The sequence below is a fragment of the Etheostoma cragini genome, chromosome 6 (assembly GCF_013103735.1).
Source record: "Etheostoma cragini isolate CJK2018 chromosome 6, CSU_Ecrag_1.0, whole genome shotgun sequence".
In the NCBI taxonomy this organism is placed as follows: Eukaryota; Metazoa; Chordata; class Actinopteri; order Perciformes; family Percidae; genus Etheostoma; species Etheostoma cragini.
Window position 1 is genome coordinate 25,294,141 of NC_048412.1, and position 23,451 is coordinate 25,317,591.

Below are 23,451 nucleotides of genomic sequence, written 5' to 3' on the forward strand. Positions count from 1 at the left end.
ATCAGCATTCACTACATTGTAAAAGCAGAGCAACAAATATTGAACAACCAAATGTTAAAGTGGACAGGGAGGATCTGGAACTGGCTTCCGACATCTTTGATCAACAAGTAAATGAATGTGGTTTGCAGTTTCATACATGAACCCCAATGTGTTTCATTCTGCATCATGAACTGCAGCGATGCACAGCCATGACTAGTGTCAGCAGTTAGCGCACATGTCTGTTATAAAAGCAGAACAGTGTAGCGGCTGTTATCTTAACCACTAAAGTCAGTTGACGGAATTGATGGTAATGTTGTCAATTGCCTACCGGTTACAAAGAGACTTGGTAAGGACACGCTAACACGCTGACGGATTTCGGTTCAAACAGAAAATGGAATGAAATGAAGAGAAGAGGTTATTGTTTACCACAGAGTGAAACTGTCAGTATGTTTCTCAATGCAAGATGGATGAGGCAATGAAAACATAAAAAACATTGAATATTTTAACTGGCCCGAGATAGTTAGGTTAAAAATAAATAATTATAACCATGACTTCATCTTTTGGGACCATGTCTTCGTACCTTTCTTACCAGCCTGGTCATCACAGTTTTCGAAGGTGCAGGGGCCCCAGGCACCCCACGCCGACACCTCACAGTCGATGGGACAGGGGATTTGGCACAGCTGGGACCTGTTGGGGATTGGACCCTTGCACAGCTTGTTTTCCACAGGGCGGGAGGCTGTGCGGATGATCAAAAAGGAACAAAAAATGAGCAGTACAAATGAACCTGCTTTACTTTGATCATATTCTGGTATTTTTTTCTTTTCACCAGCATTACAATCAAAGGGAACAAGGATATAAAAAAATGCTTATTTACTTTTATTCCTGGCATTAGAGTCCCTATAGAGAACAGCTCATCACCACAGTACAAAAGAAAACATGCCTGTGAAGTAGACACTATTATTCCTTGGTTTTGTTTATCGCCTCCCTGTTAGCACGTCAGAATGATAAATTAGCAATGATTATCTCGCGCCGGGCCTTGTAGGCAACATAAAACATTGTGGAGCCTTGCCCGCCGACACTCACCGGAGACAGGAGAGAGGATGCAACAATACACCACTAAAGGTGTAAGAGAATAGTGACACTGTCTTCGCACATGTTTATTTCATGAGGTGTAATTTTGTACTTTCCTTCCCTCGTTGTGTATGATTTAAAAGGCCCTTTCCATGATGCAACTGGTGAGTGCGTGCCTGACTGAACTCCCACGAAGGAACTCAAAATAAAAAAAGAGAGATCCTATTACCATGTGTGGCACAGCTCTGTGACATCTGTGCAGAATACATTTCTGCCAAATTGTGCCACAACAAACAAATTTGATGTGTGCATTTTCTGAAGATACAGAGTTTATGCATGTATGCATGCACATAAATAAGTATGTTGGTGTCAGAGTCACTTCAAAGAAGTGCTAAAGTAGTAGTACTACTGTAGCTTCCAAAGCTGTACATCTATGTCTGTTTGGGGTTTTTAAGCCTTTTTAAGACTAAATCCCAAAAGATGGCATCTATGTGTTATGGGAATAAATCAAACTCTTTTTTGATTACTTTCCAAGATTTAGATAAGGAGTTTGATACCACTCTCATGTCTTTACGTTAAATATGAAGCTACCAGCCATCAGCCTGTTAGCTTAGCATAAAGACTGGAAACAGGGAAACAGCTTTGTATAGAGGTAACAAACTCTACTTATCAGCACCTATAAAGCTCACAAATTAACATGTTATCTCTCGTTTGTTTTACTTGTACAAAAACAAAGGGTCAAAATAACATTTGAAAAAATAATAGAGGGTAAATAATAGAAAACATCTAAAAAATAAAAGACAAGTCATTCAATCATTAGGTTTAAAAAACTTTTTATATCTTTGAAAAAAAAAGGAAGGGAATTAAGGGGCTCACTGACTCAGCCAACCTGATTTCCACAGGCAGATAAAGATGGATTAATCTCCACTTTTCAGGTAGGATGTGAAACCTTTTAAATTTCCTTTTTTTATGGTGAATATTGAGTGATTTAGTCATATAAAATCTCTTCAAATGGTTAACCTGAGGCACTTTTTGTTTTTTGTATTGCAACTGTTCCTACAAGACATCTAAGAGCTTCAAGTTTCAGGGAGCTGAATCATAATTCCCTTACTGTACAGGGGAAGAAGACAAGTGGGGCTTTTTGAAATGCAAAATAGCTAATTCCTCTTACAAATACACACAAGTCAAATACACGCAAGTCAAATACTGAGTTTGCTGAGCCACTGCTAATCCACGTCTTGTAGGAGAACTACACTGACTTCAAACTTTTAACATCAATCTATTTGGGGATACAAATTTAAGGACCAACAGAGTAGAGAAAAAAACTTTCATTACATCCTGCTTCTCTGTTAGAGATAATCTATCTATGTCTTTTACAGTGAGCTCTCCAGTGTGCTCATTCTTCTGTTGTGCTGAACTGACAACAGAAGGGGAAAATGTCTCATGCTTATTGTCTGCAAAGCTGGAAAACGTCTCACTATCCAGATTCTCTTTGTGAGGGATCAATGTTTTTATTACATTCCCTTCAAAGCTTCTACTCTACTGCTCAGATTTCTATGGGAGAATACAGGACATAACTTTGTTGTAATACTACTTGCTCCTTTGTTGTATTTGGCAACAATACTGAGGCTGAGCAGTTAGGATAAAGATGCTTAATTCTAAAGCGTCACAGTGGTGGTGGGAGAACCTTCAAAGTGTTGTTGACATCAATATTTTAATTATTATTGCATTTACTCATTTTATGGTTTGTTGTGTTCAAAAGAGGAGAGCATAGGAAAGTAAAGGCTAAGGGAAGAGAGGAGAGGAGAGGAAAGGAAAGGAAAGGTAAGGAAACAAGAATAGAGTAGAAGAGAGGAGAAATGAGAAGAATAAACAAGGTTAGAGGAGAGGAAAGGGGGCAGAGAGAGGAAAAGAGCAATAGAAAGGAGGAATACAGAGATCAAATATTAGGAAACAAGGACAGGATTTAAAAAATTAATGTTGGAGGAAAGAAAATAGAGAAGAAAATGGGAGACGAGGGAAGAAGAAATAGAGGAAATATGGATAGTGGGGAAGGAAAAGTAAGGTAAAAAAGGAGAGGAGAAATGAGGAGAAAGAAACAAGGAAAGAGGATAAGAGGAGACATAAGTAGAAGAGAGGGAATGATGGAGGGGAATAGAAAAAGGAAGGATAGATGAAAGAAAGATAAGGTGAGAGGTTAGGAAAGCAGATGAAAGAAAGAAAGAAGAGAGGAAGAGGAGAGGAAACAGGAATACAGGATAGGTGAGGAGAGTAGCAGAAATGAGAGGGAACAAGGATAGAGGAGACTGACAATGAGAACGGGAGTGAAGAGGAAGGGAAAAGGAAAAAAAGAGATCTGGGAGAAATAAAGCAAAGGAAGGAGCTGCAGCTTCGTTATCAGCGTGACTAAAAACACCTACCTGTAATCTGGAAGGTGATGGAGAGGAGAGGGGGGACACTAGGCTTCTGCTGTCTTTGGGTCTGACCTGCTGCAATTACAGGGGAGATAGAGCTATTAGCTACGCACACACCGGGGAGACTGGAGCTCTAGCACACAAACACACGCAGTGACGGGTAACAGCACACAAGAGACAGGCAGAGACTAATGTACCAGCAACTGGGCCTCGTATCCTCGGCTTGTTTACAATTAAAAGCTTTGAGAGCAAGACTAAATCTGTCTTTAGTTATCTATGTGCGGAAGATGAGTTTATTTGTTGTTTATTGATTTTGGGGTTTATGATCAAAAGCCACAATAACTTTTGGTGATCATGAGATCTCATCAGTTGGAGATTTTGAAAGTAAGGTACAGTCTTTTATCTGAATAGTAGGCATTTAAAGAAATAGATTAACATGCTATGCTCATTTGTGGGGTTTATTCTCAGATTAAGGTGAAATGATGGCTATTGCTGTCATGTCTCTATGGTGAGTCACAGGAGTAGGAGTTAGGATGTCATTGGGTTAGCATAAACATTGAAAGCAGAGGAAACAGCTAGCATAGCCGTTTCAAAATACACCAACAAACAGTGCTACATCAACATGAGTAGGCCTATGTGGTTTAGGGGGAGTTATGAGCTGGAATGCATTGGCAAAAAAAAAGACTGTGTTTAGCATCTCAAAGTCTTGTAAGGCTGCCAGGTTTGGCACTATTGTTCTTGTACAGAAATGAAAACCAAATCCAGGTGCACGAATAAACCTTTGTTGGTCAAGAAATAGCTCAGCAGGTTACATTTCTTTTCATGTACAGATTTATCAAACAACACATTGTGCAAATAAGACTAAAATCTGAGGTTTGAAGTAGGTTAGCTGTTTCCCTTTGCTTCCAGTGGTTGTGCTAAGCTAAGCTACTAATATCCTGACTCTAGCTCTGTGTTTTTAACACACAGTCATGAGACTGATCACCATTGTTTTGTACAACTCTCCGATAGAAAGTGCATTTAAAAAACTAAAGAAGTATTTTTCTTTCATGTCTTTTGTCACTCCAATTGCCTGCACTGTGTTTTACTAACATGTAATGTCATTATGAACTTGTGAATTTGAAGAAAAAAACCTCCCCTAATACAGTATTAAGTATTAAGGCACAGTCCAGTTTTTTTAAATACTGAAAAGGGTGAGCGAAATGCCAATACCCACAGGGTTAGGAGGAGAGCTTCAGGGATCCAGAAGTTCCAGCAGATGAGCAGAAACCAAACCCAACGTTACACAGCCTTAGCTGAGGAAGTGCCGGTTAATGTTACTTAGCCTGCGATGCTGATCAAGGGTCAGATTGGCGCTACTCCCTGTAAAGATTAAGGTTATGGTTTAAGAGGTGGTAAGCCGATTCCAGATCTTGGCCTGAGGGTATCTTCCTCTGCTTCTTGCATGCTGATATCTATCCATGAGAGATGGGGAGAAAGAGAGTACTGGTTGCTGCAAACCACCTCTCTGTCTACGTGGTGTGCTGGGGGATTTCCCCCCTACAGAGGGGAGAGAAATCCTGCGCCAAGAAGATAAGAACTTTATGCTTGTATGTGTGTGTACTGTAAAACTCTCTCACACACACACACACACACACATTCCTGCACAGTCGGACCTGGCGACAATGCTTTCCACATGCTTGTGTATATGATTTTTTTTTTAACTGTATCTTAACAGAGGTTATAGGCGCCTTAAAGTTACAATAGAAAGATGGATAGGTACTCTAGGTAGGTAGGTAGGTAGGTAGAACATAAAATCTCATAAAGTATACCTGAAACATTCTAATATTATACAATATGCTTTGTCTGAACAGTGTCTGTCAATTGATTTAGTCTTGGCTATGGGACTCATTATTCTTTGATAAGGGTTGATACACAGAGAATCAAAGGACTGCAGATCAATTTAAACTCTGAGAAAGAATACTTTAGCATAGGAAATGCACTGCCGGCTTTCCCTTCACAAGTCATTCATCAAAAATTCATTCCACTTCAAGATAGCTTTAGGTTAATAATAAAAGCAGAAGATGAAATATAAAAAATAATAAAGTGTAATAGAGCTCATTGCAAGTCTATGTAAATAAAACGTTACATGTGAATGAAGTTAATTAGAGTTAATTATAGGCAGCTTATATCTCTATACATCCACAACTTCCATTGAACACCACCATGGATGGACTGAGCTTAAAGAGGAACAAGTGGTGGCCGGGCATCTCACCTCCTCTTAGACTTGTGCAATCAGCACTGTTGGCCTCCATAAGCCTAGCCTTAGCTAATGTCTTTAATACCCTCTTTAGGAGTGCAGCTTTGACTTTAAGCTGGCTTGACAAGTGTCAGAAATGGATGCTTGTGCACTTACAGCAGGACACAAGAGCAGAAAAATCCTTGTTCTAAATGACTCGTGGTTTGGTTTAAAAGGAGAGAATGGCAGCGGGTAGACGGCAGTTTGGATGTTCAAACAGAAACTTTAAAGCTGACAATGTAGCCACAGTGGGATATTTGAAGACAGAAGATAAAAAGAACATGCTACAGTGACTATTAATGCAAATGCAGCATGTATGCCATTGTCTATTTGGACATGAGTCAAGATGTAAGCTTATGTCTGCTGCAAGTATTTGATGTGTAATTATCTGCTACAAATCCACCAAGGGACTGCAGATCTTACACACTGTGTGGGCGTTTGGAGAATGTAAGTTGTCATGTAATAGCGCTTGATCAAATTTATTTGAGTTACACTTGAGAGTACAACTGATTTGTTTTTAGGCTGTGCTGCATGGCATTGTAACATTTGACGTATGTAACAGTGGTGTTGACTTTGGTTACAGTATCGAAGGAAGAGGGTTGACAGCTTAAATGTGTTGACAAAAAGGGATTTCCTTAACAAACTTGTGATATAAATCACAGAGGACCGTGAAGATAAAGGAGAGCAGCAGACAAAACAACACGAGACTGAAATTGAAACACCTGGAAAAACTGGCAGACAGATGTGGGGGATCACACATTTTCATTGGGTATGCTACACTGAAGAGCAGCCTTTTCTAGCAAGGAAGAAGATGTTTCAATAAAGGCTTTAACTGGTTTAGGAATTTCAACCTGGGACCTTCCATGAATATATATTGGCCGAAGCTGGACTGTCCTCAAGACCCATCCAAAACCAGCTGCTGGTCGAAGGATTTCTGCATGATAATTCCTGATAAAAATGTAAATAACACAAATATATAAAAAATGTATTCACATATGAAAATTACATATGATTTAAAATAAATCAAAGTGTTGCTTCTTACCACCAGTGGTATAGAGAAATACTTTCAGGGCTTGAACACTGTGCTAAGAGTCCACATGGTGAATGCTACTCCTAAATGTGTGTTCAGATTTAACTTACAGCACGTTTTATCGATGGTGTGATTACATATTAAGTTGAGGCGTGAACAGATGCAATTTTGCTCTGGAGGGCACAAACTGAGGTGAAGATGCATCCTCACAGGTTGAGAATGTTTCAGCTTGAGGAACAAATTTGAGCTTCTCACATTAATGAACGTAAAGATGAAGAAAAAAAAAGGAGTGGTCTGGAGGAAATGACTGAGTTCTTGGTTTTTAAGTCATAGCGTGTCAACTACAGCTTATGTCTGTACAGCTGGTACACTTGCTGTTACAGGAAAATAAACACAGACAGAACAAACACTCCAGCTGTCAATTTTGAACAAATGCAAAACAAAATTTAAATTCTGTTAATAGCAACATCTTTAGGGGATTAACGTCACAGAGCTTTTTTTTTTCTTTACCTTTGTCTTTTTCTCTGAGGTCGTTGAGGTATTTTAGAAGCTCAGCGTTGGCTTGGACGCAATAAATTTCCCTGGTCTGCAGGCCTCCCCCACAGAGCCCTGTCAGGTTGCTACGCCGACGGTCCTGTTGGCTTAGCAACGTGTCAACCCGGCAGTCGCTCCACTCTGTGCTTCTCCAGGTGTAGCTACAGAGGAAGGAAACGTGGATGTTCTGTGTGGGTGTATCATAGTGTCAGAGTTCACCACATTTGCATATTTACTAACTATAGAACTTCCATATGTGTTGCATAGTAACAACCAATCACGTCTTTTCTTTTTTTCTTTCAGTTTACTGAAGTACAACGTGCAAATAGTTTCAGGCATGAGGACAGTTTACTCACCAGTTTAGCCAACAGAAGCACACAGTGACATTTAATTTTTGTATATAATGATGGACATGTGTTCCATAATGAAAATGTATGGGCTTGTTACCACAGCTGATGATAACAATGCAAAATGTTAAAAGGAAACTTGGAATCAAACATTTTGAAAGATGGATTTCTAAATTAATAAATTAAGTAATGTATCTCACAGCAAATCAAACACTCTTCAGGATGAGAGTATTAGTAAGAATTTTGTCAATAGCAGTGTACACATAATGTACCGGTAGGATGAAACTGAGGGGATAAAGGCAATCTGTGAGCCTACAGTTTGAATCTCTGTGCCTGTGTCTTAGTTTGTGTCGGGCACCAGCACAAGCACTTATACCAATGTATTTCCATATGCTGCCTCCCCTCTCACTCACACACACACACACGCCACCCAAGAGAACAAATTTGCTTGGTGATATGGCTCAAGGGAAAACAAGAAGAAGAGTGTGCAGCCCAGAAAAAATCCCTGCAGAGTGTTTTGTATTGTGGCAGGGTCTTAACAATGTTGTAGCTTAACTGAGGAGGAGGGTATTATGACAATCTAACATGTGATTGTATCCCTGTGAAACATGAGCGCCCGTCGAGTGCTTTGCTATGAAAAGCACATCTACACTTTCCAGTCCCCGCTGTGCACCCCGGCTCCCTCCTCCATCATCAGGAGAAACTCACGTGGCACAGGGCGGCACGCCTTCACCCTGAGGTTCACACATCTCAGACTCCTCCAGCAGCGTGCAATCCGCCCCCTCGCCCACCGGGAACTGGACCACCTTTCTGCTGCGAGTGCGTTTGCCTATGGGAGACTCGGGGTCCATGCAGGTTTTGGAACAGGGGCCCCACACGGCCCAGTCAGTCAACTGGCATTCCTTGGGGAGGACGCAGGACTGGACGGTCAGCGGCAGGTCCCTCGGTGCGCACAGGCTGGGAAAGGATTAAGAGGAGGGGGACAGGAGGGAATAGGGGTTTGGTTATCAGATTGATCTGGCTGTGTTAAGCAGAGCATGACCCAAATAGGACTACAAGAGGAGAACAATTCATCAGTGTAATGGAGACCTTGTAGATTCACTCATTCTCCAGGAAGTCACTGCCCCCGGCCAAGAAAGAGTCAGACCCATGACCCTCCTGTGAAACCATAACTTGAGGTTTTTACATTCCAGTCTTTGTATTGATTACATAAACAAGATATATGGTGTTAATTAGTGAGCTTTGGAGGTGCTGGTAGGCACTGTAATTAGAGCTAGGCTAGCTATTTCCCTCTGCTACCAGTCTGTGCACTAAGCTAAGCTAAGCTACTGGGCTGCTGGCTGTAACATTATATTTAGCGTACAAATATGAATAGGTATCAACAGGGCCCAATCTTCTCATATAAGTCTCTCGAAGAAAAAGAATAAGCTCATTTCCCAACATGTCAAACTATTTGATTGGGTTATAGTGGTAAAGTTCATCCTCCGTACAGGGCTGCCAACTCTCACGCATTGGCCGTGAGACACACGCATTTGACTGGTTTCACACGCTCACACGCCACACCCCCGATTTCTCACGTTGAAGTAACCCGGTCGGTCAAATTTCTGAAAGATGAGTTTATCCATAGATCTACCTGTTGAGCCACTCGCGATCGACTAGTTGTGCTTTCAGAGACTGTGAGGGGGTTCAAGAGCCCTCCCTGTCTGTGGAAGAGCCATCCCATGTGCATTTCCCCGGCTTCAGGTATGAGCTCTGAGTATCACAGACCCGTTCGTCGCTTCGTGACCATGCCCTCTCTGTAAAGATAGAGGTGAGCAACGCGGCTGGTAGCGTAGCAACTTCAGTTCATTTTAGTGGACTCGTTCTGCTGTGGGGGGGCAGTGACGCGTTGCATCTGTGCGTAGACCTCTGATAATGAGCAGCACACAGCCACCTCTAAACTTTGTCAGAGACCAGAGACCCAAATGGGCCTCTGTGTCTGTCAGACGGTCTGAATGAGATCCACCATATCAGCGGAGCAATAACATGCCCAGCAGACTACATTACAACTCTCCAGATCTCGGACAACAGAGATGGGAGGAGTTATATTTAGAATGTGCACAAAGTTGTAAACATGAGAAATCTGGTGAAACACATCTGAGCTATACTATACTATATATACGATACTGCAACGTTGGGCCACTATTGTGCTTCTCTAACCTCTGTGCATCTCTAAATGTAACTGTAAATAATTAATTCAATGATTCATAAAATGAACATTAGTCTTTATTTTCCCCGAAAAGTAAATACAGTAAGTGGGGCACAGAGGATGAGTGCCAAACATTACTGAGCCTCGGCACAAAGGTTAAAGGATTACAATTTATGTAACTCAGTGGTTCTCATTCTTTAAAATGTCAGTGGTCTTAGTTTATCCCTCAACATTAATTTAACTTTGGGTCCCTGGTCCCTACACCAGGCAGGGACCCCTGGACCTGTTCACCACAGACCCAAATCTTGTCAGCTGTTGCTGACATATGCTACTGGCTCTTCATGGGGCTCATTATGTTTGGCACATTGTCTGGGTCAGTTCTTATATCATAAGAAATTAATAATGTAAATGCTAAATGCCCTAAAACCTGTTGAATCTACAACAATGCAAAGGCTCTTAACCCTACAGTTTTGGACATATCATGTAACACTTGGTTTCTACATTTTTTTGCAAAAAAACTCTCCAGAAAGGGCCATTTAATGGTTTATTTTTCTTTTTTTTTTCCTGGGGGGGCAATCCCCCAGACCCCCTTAGGGAGAGCCCCATCCCCCACAAATATAACAAATCCCAATTAAACCCTGAAGGATAAAGACCCAAAGAAATAGCTTTGTACGCGGCAAAATATGGGTCGGACCCCCGAAATCTCACTCCAAGGTTTGGGGAAAAGTTGGCAGCTCTGTCCGTAGTGTTTACAACCTTCAACTACACCAAACAATAATTGTTCTGCTGGGAGAAAAGACTATACAAAACAGAGAAAAGCAGCAAATATGAACATTTAAGAAGCTGAAACCAGCCTTACAACTCTCCCAAGGTCGATCCTGTTATCAGTATGTTATATTCTGGCATCAACTGGTCACAGATTCAGATACATATTTACATATACTACCGGTCAAAAGTTTGGGGTCACTTACAAATTTGTATTCCACTGCATTATAGACAGAATACCAACTGATCTGAGTGGGTGGCTGATCTTTAATGCAATATTTACATTGCCCATTATAGGCAACCATTCATCCAATATACCAAAGACACATTTTGTTTACTAATCTGATATCGTGTTAAAAAACTAACTGAGAAAACATCGGAGAACCCTTTTGCAGTTATATAAGCACATAATGTAATCTAAAAACTGCTGTCCTGGTGAAAAAAACAATGCAACTGATTTCAGCTGGTATTCTGTCTATAATGGAGTGCAATGGAAATTTGACCCCAAACAGTGACCCCAAACAGACTCCTGCAGTGTGCATCTTACTGACGCCTCATTGCAGTGGCGTTACATTCAGTTACCTCTCACTGCCATTTAAGTATCAATGGGCCAAGATGCCTTAAAGCCACGGTTTGAGGTTTGAATATGTCAGTTGAACAGATATCTCACACTACAAGTGGTATCGCATACCTTCCCTCTAAACTATCTGCCCTTGACTTGTGACACATTTTGTCATTAGCTACTCTCATTAGCACACTGACTGCATTATCAGTTTCACATTAGCACTGAAACAAGAGTGCTGTGGCATGGTATCGTTAACTCTTAAGACAACCAAACCAACCTCGGATCAATCAGTCACACACATCTTTTGATTATCCAAATGGCATTTATAGTAGATGTAATGAATAACCAGTCTTCTCTTTGGGTCCTTTCCAAATCATTAGAATTTGGTTCTAACTAAAGCCGACTGCTTTCTGATACTCAGTCTGGATGTCTTCCCCCTTGAGGCGCTACAGCTGACGAGCTATTAGTGCTAATTACAGCTCTGCTTCATTTAGAAACTTCTCATTTAGAGGTTGACACCACACTCCACCTCCAGCAACTCAGATGTTCTGTATAAATGAGGAAATGTATGAGCCGAGTATGTTTTTTCTTTCTTTTCTTCCTTCAAGTCCTGTGTCTTTGCAGATTAAAACACCTCTGAAGTCTTTGAAGTGGAACTGAAGCGACACTGCGAAAAATCTTGTTTTTCTGCCAAACACACTTGGTGTGCCGGCTGATTCTGCATCGGAGGTAAACCGTGTGGAAATGATCCTGTGAATGTGATGCACTGAGGGTGATGGTTCCATTTCTTGTCTCAGATGAAACTTCTTGTGTTTTAAAACGCCCCTAATGCAACCAGTGACCCATTTCGGCTGAAACTAGATCCTTTGAGTCGTTACCCGATTGCTGTGTGAATGCCCGAGCATTTTTGAGGAGATTTCAAAGCTGCAAAAAGAAGTCATTATTTCTTCATTTCAGTCATTGAGACAGAATGAGGACAAAATCATTCTCTATTTAAATAAGTGAAATGAATGTCTGAAAAATGTCCATTTTCAAGTCTGTAGGTTTTACACAGTAACTGGCAACAATGGACAACAAGGGCATTCAGACAAAACAAAAACAGTCAGAGAGTTTCCATATTACAACACATTTCTTGAACTGCATTCATTAAAACAGCACGCTAATTGAAATGGCCTAACAACATAATTCTATGTGGGTCAGGTGATTAAAGACGAAGGCTTTTAACAACTTTAGTGCCTTCAAGAGAAGAGAAGCCAAAAAAAGATGAAAAACTAAATTACAGGACCATGCGGGCATCATTCAGCATTAAATATCATGATGTAATGTGATGCACCTCCTCCGTTGCACAGCAAAAATTATAAATGCAAGCTTGATTAATAGGACACAAGCAGAGCTATGAGGACGTGGCCTGTTTGGGATGAGTCAAGACCTATGGAGAAAGTTAAGGCTCAATGACAGATGTTCATCAAAGAAAATTGGAAATGAAGTAAGCAAGATGTTCAGAGAGCGTCTGGTGAAGATATCGCTTCACTGGGAAGTTTGTTCCACTTTTTTCCAAAAGTGGCAAAAACAACTATGAATATTTCAGGACAATAAATAAACAAGTCAAGGATTAATATTTATGCTTCTAAGGGCACGTGAGTTGTTTTCACGGTTCCTTTGAACTATTTGATCCCAGTCACTGCTAAGAGCTCTGCACCAACAAAGCATTAATGAATAGATTTAGTACATAATTGATCAAATGTTGGAGAAAACTGGCATGTGACAGATCTGGCTTGCTCTACTGACATTCTCATTGATTCTTTCCTAGAGATCCGAGATCTTGTGAATGCCCCATATTCAAGTTTCTAGGGAACTGCGATGACACTTTAGGTGACTATCAGTCGAGGATCAGAAAAAGAGATGATGGATCCACAGAAATAGCTCTGTAGAAGAATCGCTGATTGATTCACAGACATCAGAGGGTTAATACGAATAACAGCAATAAATGTGAAAAAAAAATACATTTAGAAAAAAACACTTTTTGTGAACACTGTACCAGATGTCATAAACATAACTTTCTATTTTTAAGTGGTCAAACTTTCTTTTTTTCCTTTAGGATGACGTTAGTCCATATCCTTGACGTTCCACTTCCGGGATTGCTCCGGGGCCGCAGGAAATTTCACTAGATGCATGTATTTACCACTTCCTTCTGCTTTCGTTGTGTTGGAATTTTAAATTGTGTGGATTAACGAGGACTATGGTTGACTGCTCCTCAGATCTCTGCAGGGTAAATTGAGACAGCTTGCTAGACGATATCTCCAATCTGAGTTTTTCTCAATTTTTCAGCGGCTCTATGCGGAGCTTAGCGCCGCCCATGATGATTCTGATTGGTTTAAAGAGCACGTTTTCCTCCCATCCCCAAAGGCTATGTGGAGCAGCCAGACTGGAATGAAGTTATTTATTATTTAAAAAATTAGATATACAGTATACAAAACTATGCTGTCTGTAAAGGTTTGTAATGAAGGATATGTTTTGTTTTCTCTCCTCAATTGGTTGTACGTAGGATCACAATAACATTTTAAAAAGGCCAAACTCTGTAGAGCCCTTCTTTGAGAGGCTAAATAGCCCATAAATCATAGTTTAGGGGTTCATTCAAAAGTCATAACAGACATTGAAAATCGAATTGCATCCGCCTCGGTTCTCCTGAAAATCAGATTATGCAGATAAAGCTGTTTGGTAACGGAAGAAAACAACAGAAGAAGAATAACTTTCCCTTTACCAGTTGAGGTAGCCAGCCAGCTATCTATAAACTAACACAAACACATGGAGGACTTGAATAGATTGGTTGTGCTGGTCTTCCCAAACTCTCACTTACACAGCTCCATACCGCTTACACTGCTCTTCTACCAATACAAATCAGTTAAACGCTCAAACAGCCTATTACATCTTTTTTTTGCATGAGCACGTGTTGAAATAGCTGGTGTCGCTTCCGTCCTGAAAACCCAAGTTATGTCCATATGTTTTTGTTGTTACCTGAACTTCAATTACAACAAGGAGAAGAAGAAAGAAACTGCACACAGCTAGTTTTATGCATACTGATATAAATATACTATGAGGAGAATGATTAAAGATGTGTTTTGAAGAGATGGATGCATGTAGGCCTTTTCAATATGTCTAAAACCCGTGAGAAGATGCATTTAAAGCTTTAGTGCATAACTTTTTGATATTAATAAACGTCCATTATATTTAAGCCATTGCCAAATTAGTTGCTACAATGCAAATTAAGACTATCAGCTCCACACAACTCTCTCTGTATTTCTCAGTATGACTATGTTCAGAAGATTGCGTCGTCCGGGGACTTTCCAGCGCAAAAACTGAAGTGAAGATAATTACCTCTTTTAAAGAGTCAAGGTTTTTTAATCCTCTGTGTTGTCCTTGGCTACTAGCGACTGGGAAGGTAAGTGGTGGGGGTAATCAGGTAAGGCTTGTATAATGTGGACGCGCCGACAGATTGGATGTCATTACTTCCTCATGGGGGCAACAGAAACTAGGCTCTATACCTTTAAGATACTGTACATGACATGGTAATGAGTGACAACACCAATTAACCAGTCACTAAAAATATATATTTCTAAGACCCACCGTAAGGGTTTACGTTTTTCGGTGTCTTCCTGTCAGATGTGCATTTCTCTTCTGCTGATGGCTGATTCATTTCTTTAAAGTAAAATGTGCATGTTAGGCAGAGACTTGTGCTAAGAAATGATTAGCTCACAGCAATATTAATGTCAGCGCCAGAGGTTAGACCCCACATGGGTTTACCAATGCTGTAAATGGAGGCACTCATAGATTTGGATAATATGGATGGTAACTGGTAAATGGACTGCATTTATATTTTGCTGACAAAGTGCTTTACAATTTACCTCTCATTCACCCATTCACACACACTTTCAGACACCAACAGTGGCCTAATCATCCGGAGTAACTTGGGGTTCAGTGTCTTGCTCAAGGACTTCGACATGCAGACAGGAGCCGGAGACTGAACCACTTACCATGTGATTGTTGGACGACCAGCTTTACCTCCTGGGCCACAGCCTCCCGATAGTAGCGCCTACTGAAATAGTTCAATCACCAATTCAAGTGATAATCTTTTATATGATGCTGTTCAAAATCACTGAGTTATTATCATTCTGCACACTTAGCACATCAGTTCACCAAAATCATAGAAAAAATGTTTTAATGTAGCTACCAAAGATGACAGTAAAGGCAGTTCTTGGTTTTGAGATGGAACTTCTCAAAACCAAAACTATCTTCATGGATCGACAATGCTCGCTGTTAGTGTATTTTGTCTGGTTTAAGGTCATGCTTGTAATGTAAAGCTGAAAAGATTTAGGTAAAGACAGAAGGTTCACACTTGATTTGTTCACTTTTCTTATAACATATCATAACACATCCATTCAAGACCACAGAACTGAAATCAGAAAAGTCCCTTATTTTGAAAAGCAACATGCAAAGTCCTGGCAAAGATTGATCTCATGTCATAAAATTGCTTTGCCACTTCCATCCTCAGAAGTTGACATCAAATACACTGTGGTAAGGTGTGTTTCACTGCTCTGACAGCAAAGCAGTGACACACACACAGATGATAAACATCTCCTGCTACATGTCACCTTCTGACAGGAAGAAAAAAAGGTTTCAGAAGGACAAATATGGAATTATGTAAGAAATGCAAAAATCAGTAAACGTAAATGCCAAAGGTACATGGAAATATGAGGAGCAGTTCATTTTCTGTATCAATAAATGGATAGAAAGACAGTCAATAAATACAAAGAAAACATGAAATTAGGCAGACACCGAAATTAAATAGATTACCTCTGCTGCCTGTAAGATAATTGCCTTATAAAAATGAGGAAAAAAACCCAACAGTGTTTAGTACTGAGCTATAATTCTGACAGAACTTTCAGTATTTAGAAAACTAAAGGTGCATATGATAGTGTTAAGAAAACAGGCCAATTTTACTCTGTCACATTAATGTGAAAACGCTGCCACTCACTTGCGTCCCACGGTGCTCCCATTCCTGTGTATGCAGGTCACATCCCGAGTCTGGTAGCCCACCTGGATGTCCCAGAACGGACTCTCTTGCCGGTTAAGGCGGTTCCGGGTTCGTTTCTTCTGGATAAGCTCCCTAGTCTCTGGATCTTTGACTCCTGCTCTCTCCCTGAGCCCCTGGCCTTTACCTTTCCTGCGCTTAACTTGGCGTGCTGTCCGAGTCTGTGGGAGGGCGCAAGGGCTCCACGGTCCAACCCTAAGACTGTACATGCCCTCTGGACCTGTGCAAGGCCCTGGTTTACAAGACTGGAACTCAGTTAGGTTGGGACAAACCGCGCCTCCAAAAAGTGGAGGAACCAGGACACTACGGACCCTGTTCCTGAGGCCTGTTCCACACGTTTTGGAGCAGGACGTCCATGGAGAATACTCGGAAACAACACAATCTTGAGGGCAAGGGATCAAACATGCCTGCTCCAGGCGAGGCTTGGGCTCAAAGTACTCACAGATGGCATCCTCTGCTTGAGATCCGTCTGATTTGAGTATGCAGCCCACCACCCGGGTCTGAATGCCCTCTTCGCCTCCACTGCATATGAACGGCCGTGAGGCCCATAAGGTCCTTGTTGAAACTGGCACGCACACATTCCAGGCACCCAGTTGCCAGTCATAAAGGTCCTTGTGCCAGTCACACACACGGAAACAGTTTCTCTGGTTGGAAGGACGCTGACCCTGGTCACAGTTGGTGTGAAGAGTTGTCCAGCCTTCCACATGGGCACACCAGACTGCCCGGCTTTGGCTGCCACCCGGGCCACAGTCACTGCCCATGCATCTTCCCCATGGACCTGGGAAACAAATGAACAGGCTCAAATTACAATATGGAACATATGGAACAATAAACCTTCTAGCTTCAGAAGTAACTCGAAGAAGGACCGTCTGCAGTAAGAGACCTCAAGAGTAAATTTCTTTATCACATGACAAAACACACTCAAGACACTGCTCAGAAAAAGCAGATTTTATTCCAATTTAATTTTAGTCCCACTTTATGGTTGGAAATTGGAATAATGATTCTCTTCAGATTGGACAAGTTGAGAAACTGCATCAAGATGTGCTGTTTGGTTATGAATACTTTTGAAATAAAACAAGATCTCATTGCACAGGCAGTGAAATTACATTAGTAACACTCAAGGATTCCATTTGAAAGCTCTTGTGCGCCTTTAAAACAGAAATCCACATTATGCAAGCATCAATTAGTCAAACACTTCAAACCTCAAAACTTCGAATGTAAAAGGAAGACTGAGACAGTTTACTTGAGTTTGACAAGTGTGGAAAAGCCTATAATGCATATTCAAGGATGACACAGTAAATTCACAGACTTCTCTAATGTGGTCCTTGATGTAAATGTGTTGAAAAAGCTGTTGGCAGCCCACAGCAGAACATGTGTGAGTGCAAAAACCACGTCATATTCAATAAACCAATAAGTCACCTTGTTTTGCACTACATTTGGGTCAATTATTGGTGCATGGTAGAAACAGTCTGAGTGCTACAGGGGTGGAGAGCGATGATTAGGTAATGCAAATACAATGTGCAACAGTGGAGATTATTGGTGATCAAAAGAAAGTGTCTGAAAGCCAATTTACAGGAGCCGGGAGTAATTTGTTGCATTTATCAAACTCTAGTGGCAAGCAGCAGGAAACGCTAAAAACATCAATAAAACTTATTTGTCTGTACACAAGTCTCTGGCAAAGCCTGCCCTTATCCTCTCTTACTAATTGTAGTAGAGATCCAGTAAACAGTCCTACAGGACTTGGTGTAGAGGCTTTAATCATACATAAAAATACATAAAAAAATGAGGGCTGCACAATGTTATGACAATATGTAATTGCAATTATTTTGACTGATATTGTGATTGCGATATGATCCACGATATTGGAGGGAATTATCATTTTTGTATTATTATTCAGATTTTCTTTGAAAAAATAAAATAATAACGATGGCTGAAGTGGGATTTTTTGCGAGGATCTGAACCAAACAAAGATTTTTTCTCTACACCCAAAACACACAGGTCGCGGAACGTCTGCGGATCCACTCCGCTGTGTGTCAGCTCCGTGCTCCAAAACCAACAATTAATTGATCATACTAAAAAGTGTTGTATTGCATTGTGTGTGTGTGTGTGTGTTTGTGTGTGTGGCCAAAGTCCATTGTAGCTTATTTTTCTGTGTCATAGAGCTCTATTGTTGTCCAAAAATAAATTAAAAGTACATCAGTGAGCCACAGTGTTGCACTGGGTGACATTTTTCCAAATCTTAAAAAATCTGCTATTGAAAGCAATCCACAACAGATGCACTATTTACTCATGTTTTATAACATTTGCTAAAAACTACAATGCACAGCTTTGTTTTTAGGAAATTACAGAGCCGGGGATGTCACGTGATAGGCTGGACAGAGATGGCGGCATAAGAATTTGTCACATAGTTATTTTACATGGTTCCATCTTTGATATTTTACCACTTTGTGCTTGTTAGAGTTACTTGAAGCAGATTGGCAAACAAGAACAAAGTCCAACTCGGCGATAAGGACTCTTTTGCAGAGGCATTGCTAGAGAAACAGAAAAGCTACTTCCAACCACGTTTTTCTCAGATTCAGTCTCAGATTCAACAGTTAGGGATCGACAACGACAACAAGTTAACTGCTATCCATGCCCAGCTAGCATCTCTGACTGCAAGCCTCGGCTCTATCAGATCTGATGTGAACAACCTAAAAACCACCGTGGAAGGCAGCCATGGCCGTGCTTTTCAAGAGCTGGAGGTGAAGCTAGCAGACATGGAGGACAGAAACCGAAGATGCAACAACTGCATCGAGTGCTAAAAGGTGCTAATGCTATCCAGTATTAAAGCTCAAAGTACATTTCTTCTTGTGTTCTGGGAGTGCTCTCCTGTTGGTCAGTTCTGGAACAATGTGGCATCTAAAATGTCTACCTTGATTATTTTTGCTGTGCCTGTTACTGTCAATGTTTTGATTCTGAATGACCTGTCAGCCTTTCAGCTTTCTAAAGCTCAAAAACGTGCTGTGTTTGCTGGACTTACAGCTTCTAAGAGGATGATATCAACCCAGTGGAAACCACCTCATGATGTATCTGTTCGTACATCCATCCTTTCTTTTTTGGATGTCACACACATGGAACTCTCTAGGGCTTGTGTGGTTGGAGCCCCTGGGGAAGACTTGGCACATCATTGCTGAGTCCTTACGGTCAATGCAGTACCCTTTTCTTTTGTTTGCATGTGTGACTGGTCCCTTGTCTTGTGTCTGTCTGTGTATGTCTGTTTGTGTCTGTCTGCTTCTGCACCTGTTGTTTTGTTTCACTCCCTCCTGTTTTTTTCTCTCTGTATTTTTTGGCCCGTTTCTATGTCCCAGCGTGTTGTTTGTAACAGTTTGTGAATATTATGTTTACTATGTTTTCTGAATATAAAAAACAAAAAAAGGAAATCGCAGAATCTTTTTTAAACATTTTTTGTTATTAAATAATTACATCTTCATCGGAGATCAATGGGTTCCTACATCAGAAAGTTTTAAGAAATTAACTAAAACAACGCCTTGAGGTCTTTTACTTGAATTTGCTGACAATTATAATGATATAATATGCTGATATAACAGCTGAAATGTTTCGTTTTGTCTGCTTGTTCATAACATGATGCTCATGTATTGTTATATTCATCAACAACCCTCTCCACCCCAGGCTTATGTGTGTTTTGTGTAAATGTATTACTCCTTAGGTATACCTCTCTATAGACATAGAAATAGACAGCTCAAAACATATCTGCTGTGCTCAAACTGGCTAGTTGCTATTAATTTAACTCTTGCACGTTTTCAATTTCTTCAGTACTCTATGCTGTTGATTTTGCCATACTTTTGCCCTAATTAGAATTTATTTAGTGTATTGTATATATTACTAATCTTTTTTATTGTGTTTATTACTTATCTTTTATCGTTATACTTGTTGTATTAGTACACCGTGGGTCGAAGAGAAACGATGATTCCACCGCATGTCTTGCCCATATTGCAGAATTGGAAATACAGTTGTCTTGGCTAATATAACATTGCAGACACAAACAGTTGACGCACACTATTTCATCAGGTTAGCCTGTATAGAATCACATGGAGAGTGCAGGGCCTAATTTTGTGTTTCTCCATGAAGAAAACTTAGCTGACATTATGAAAAACTGCCTCAACCCAGTCATCCCAGCTCGGCTGGTACTAAAAAAACTAATTATTGTAAAGCAGGGGGCCTGCGCTTTCACTGTGTTATCCAAAGGCTATGGATTCTGGGAGAAGAACTCAAACTAATTAGGCAGCTTCATTTTTCACCTCACTTTAGCCTCTTAACTGATTATATCACCATGTGTATATCTGCATTGGACCTTTGTGGGCAACAGGCAGTCAGTGTGTGAGGGCAGCTTTTGTTGACCCACGTCCATGCAGAGTTAAAAATCACAACTGGCAGAAAATCAGAAGCACATCTCCGGCAATGATTGCCTCTGATGAGGCTGCTTGTTGCCTCTTTTCTCTGATTTCAGCTGCTCATACTGTACAGCTGACACGCTCTTCAGTCAGTCAACATTCATGCTGCATTCACAGGAGACTCAAAGCAATGGTTGCTTTACTACTCAGTGTATCAACACACTGGATCAATGTCCAATCATCAAGAATTTTCTAGGTTTGCTGGGCATCTATAGCTCCAGATCATGCTGCTGCTACTTTTTAGACACTGGTATTAAGTATAAGACTTGAAAGAGAGTGAAAATACATTGATATTCCCCAGACGTATCTTCTCCGAATCCATGGAATCTACGTGAGTTTTATTTAAAATCCAATAATAGAAAAGAAGGTGACTTGGAAGTTTTGCCTTCACAATACAAACTGAAAACTGTTATCTGGAGCGCTGATAGTGAGTTGTGAGTCAACGAGAGAAAACGCAGCTGAGAACTCGCTCATCCAAAACCTAAAATACGGCAGAATCAAGACAGGTTCTCCAGTTCCAAAATAAAACACCTCTCACATAAATCTAATCCCTCCCAGATAGAAGTTATCTTTTACCAAGACTATTCTCTGGCACAGCTCTCACTCATAACACTCCTACCGCTCAGGGTGTGTAGTATAAAAAGTTCTCAACGAATAAAGATCAAAAAGCTCGGCCATATTCAACCTGCCTGGTCGCAGAATGCACAGTAAGAGGCTGGGTTGTTCTGCACCGTGTCCCCTTTACAGATATATCTTACGCTGTTTTTAATATTCTTAATGACATGTTTTGTTTTGTCAGATCTTTCCAGATGTATGGCAGCATGGTTTGCCACACTTTGAAACTTGGTCTTTCTGTTCCAAATGTAAATCAATGCGTAGCTCTATTGGCCTACAGCTAACTTTTCAATATTGCATGCAGTCTGACAGCATCATTTGACATTCTGAAAACAAACTGTTTCACCTCCATTTCTCTATTCTCTATCTATTTAGCAGAAAGTATTGACCGAATCAATAACTGTCACTCTACTGTACATCAAGTCTCGTCAAAGAAATGTTAAATCACTATGTTTTAATTTAAAAAAACTGATAATCGAGTTCCACTATTAGGCCAGTACTTATAGTACAAATACTGTATTTACATTATTTTGTGGTAAAAATTTAATCTACATAAAATTTGACACACATCCATGAAAAAAACTCCATTTATTCATTACTTTAAAACACACTGTATATAAAATGTCAGTCATGTGATACTGTGACTTGTGATTGGTGGAGAGTACCACTGCTGTAATCCAAACACAATATATATATATATACCTTTGAGAAATCTTTTGTAATTGATAGAATATGATACCTATATATAATTTTCCTTCAAAAGGTTTATGCATGTCTGGAGTAGCGACCTCTGTCAGTCAACTTGTGTTTGTGCTGCATTTGCTGTCACCACAGCATAGTACGAGATGAGCAGTAGTGACAAAAATAAGAGATAGAGGTCAGTCTAAATGTCACTGAGGAGGAAAATGTGCTGACAACAAAATACAATATAAAACCGGAAAATTATTAATTAAGGAAGTTATGGCAATGCCAAATAAATGTTCCTCTACCATATAATCAATGATATCATAAAAGTAGAGAAAGCCCAATCCGGCTCGGAAGAGTTCTAGCCTGACCAGGCTCTTTTCCTTAAATTGTCTCTCCCAGTTATGCTGTTATAGTTCTGGACTGCTGGGGGATTTCCTTCCTTCCTTTGACACACTGGGCTGTGTGCATCCTGTCCCAGAAATGCTTGTTACTAACCTAGTTCTGGGGAGTTTACTCCCTGGAGTCCTTATGTTTTCTTTTCACCCAGAATATTTCCTTGGATTAGGATGGCAACCATAACTTGGTTGCAGCTGTCACCAGGGTCCTGCTCCACTCCCTGATCCGCAATGCCTTGCAGTGTCCTGCTGAACCCTGCTGCATCCCGCTACCTCCACCTATGCTCTGCTATGCCACGCTACACACTGTAGCGCCCTGCAGTGCCCTGCTATGACATGAACTACCACAACTACCATTTGTAGTCCCTGCTCTATTATCTTTATTGTGACTATTATTGCCACTGTGCATCACACACCCAACCGGCACCGTCAGACGCCGCCTACCAAGAGCCTGGGTCTGTTGGTGGTTTCTTCCTAAAAGTTTTTAAGACGTTTTCTAGAAGTTTTTCCTTGCAACTGTCACACTAAATGCTTGCTCTTGGGGGAATTACTAGACTTGTTGGGGCTTTGTAAATTATATAGTGGTCTAGACCTACCCTATCTGTACAGTGTCTCGATGATTTGAAACATCATGGTAAAACCAGGGAAACATAAGGTGTTAATGATATTTCTTAAAACCCCTGAAAAGTCACCAAAGAGAAAAGGAAAGTTCTGCAGGCACTGTTAGCTAATTTAATAATACAAATAAACTATTCTTTGTATTACTTGGGGCCCCCATGAAGCCCTCAACAAGTCTCCTGGGAGTCCCCATGCCCAGCACTTTGAACAATATACGTGGAGTATGATAGCCTCACTGTCGGGGGGAGAGCCTGAACTCTGACTGGGCCTCGAGTGTCTTTTTAATGAACAGCTTCTTTGTCCCTGCAGGGTCAGCTTCACTAATGAATGGGTCACTGTGTCACTCTGTCTCTCTCTGCTTCTGTTTGTTTATTACTTCTCAGATCCACAGCATTTCATACTAAAAAACAGGACCTTTCTCTTGG

The 23,451-nt window shown here is 40.7% G+C and overlaps 1 protein-coding gene across 8 annotated transcripts in view; it reads right to left on the reverse strand.

Moving 5' to 3' along the window:
• The window catches only part of LOC117945826 (thrombospondin type-1 domain-containing protein 7A), a 143,358-nt gene that overhangs the window by 80,717 nt on the left and 39,190 nt on the right, over positions 1 to 23,451 (reverse strand). For 4 of the 8 annotated variants that reach the window (XR_004656905.1, XR_004656908.1, XM_034873533.1 and 1 more), the window contains exons 2-6: positions 16,204 to 17,038; positions 8,362 to 8,610; positions 7,283 to 7,467; positions 3,471 to 3,539; positions 560 to 715 (exon numbers count right to left, since the gene is read on the reverse strand). Coding sequence is in view for 3 of the 8 variants with exons in the window: in XM_034873533.1 (XP_034729424.1) it covers positions 560 to 715; positions 3,471 to 3,539; positions 7,283 to 7,467; positions 8,362 to 8,610; positions 16,204 to 17,038 (1,494 nt within the window). In the remaining 5 variants the exon portion in view is untranslated. The remainder of the gene's footprint in view (positions 1 to 559; positions 716 to 3,470; positions 3,540 to 7,282; positions 7,468 to 8,361; positions 8,611 to 16,203; positions 17,039 to 23,451) is intronic. The other 4 variants (XR_004656907.1, XR_004656909.1, XM_034873534.1 and 1 more) reach the window with 2 other exon arrangements.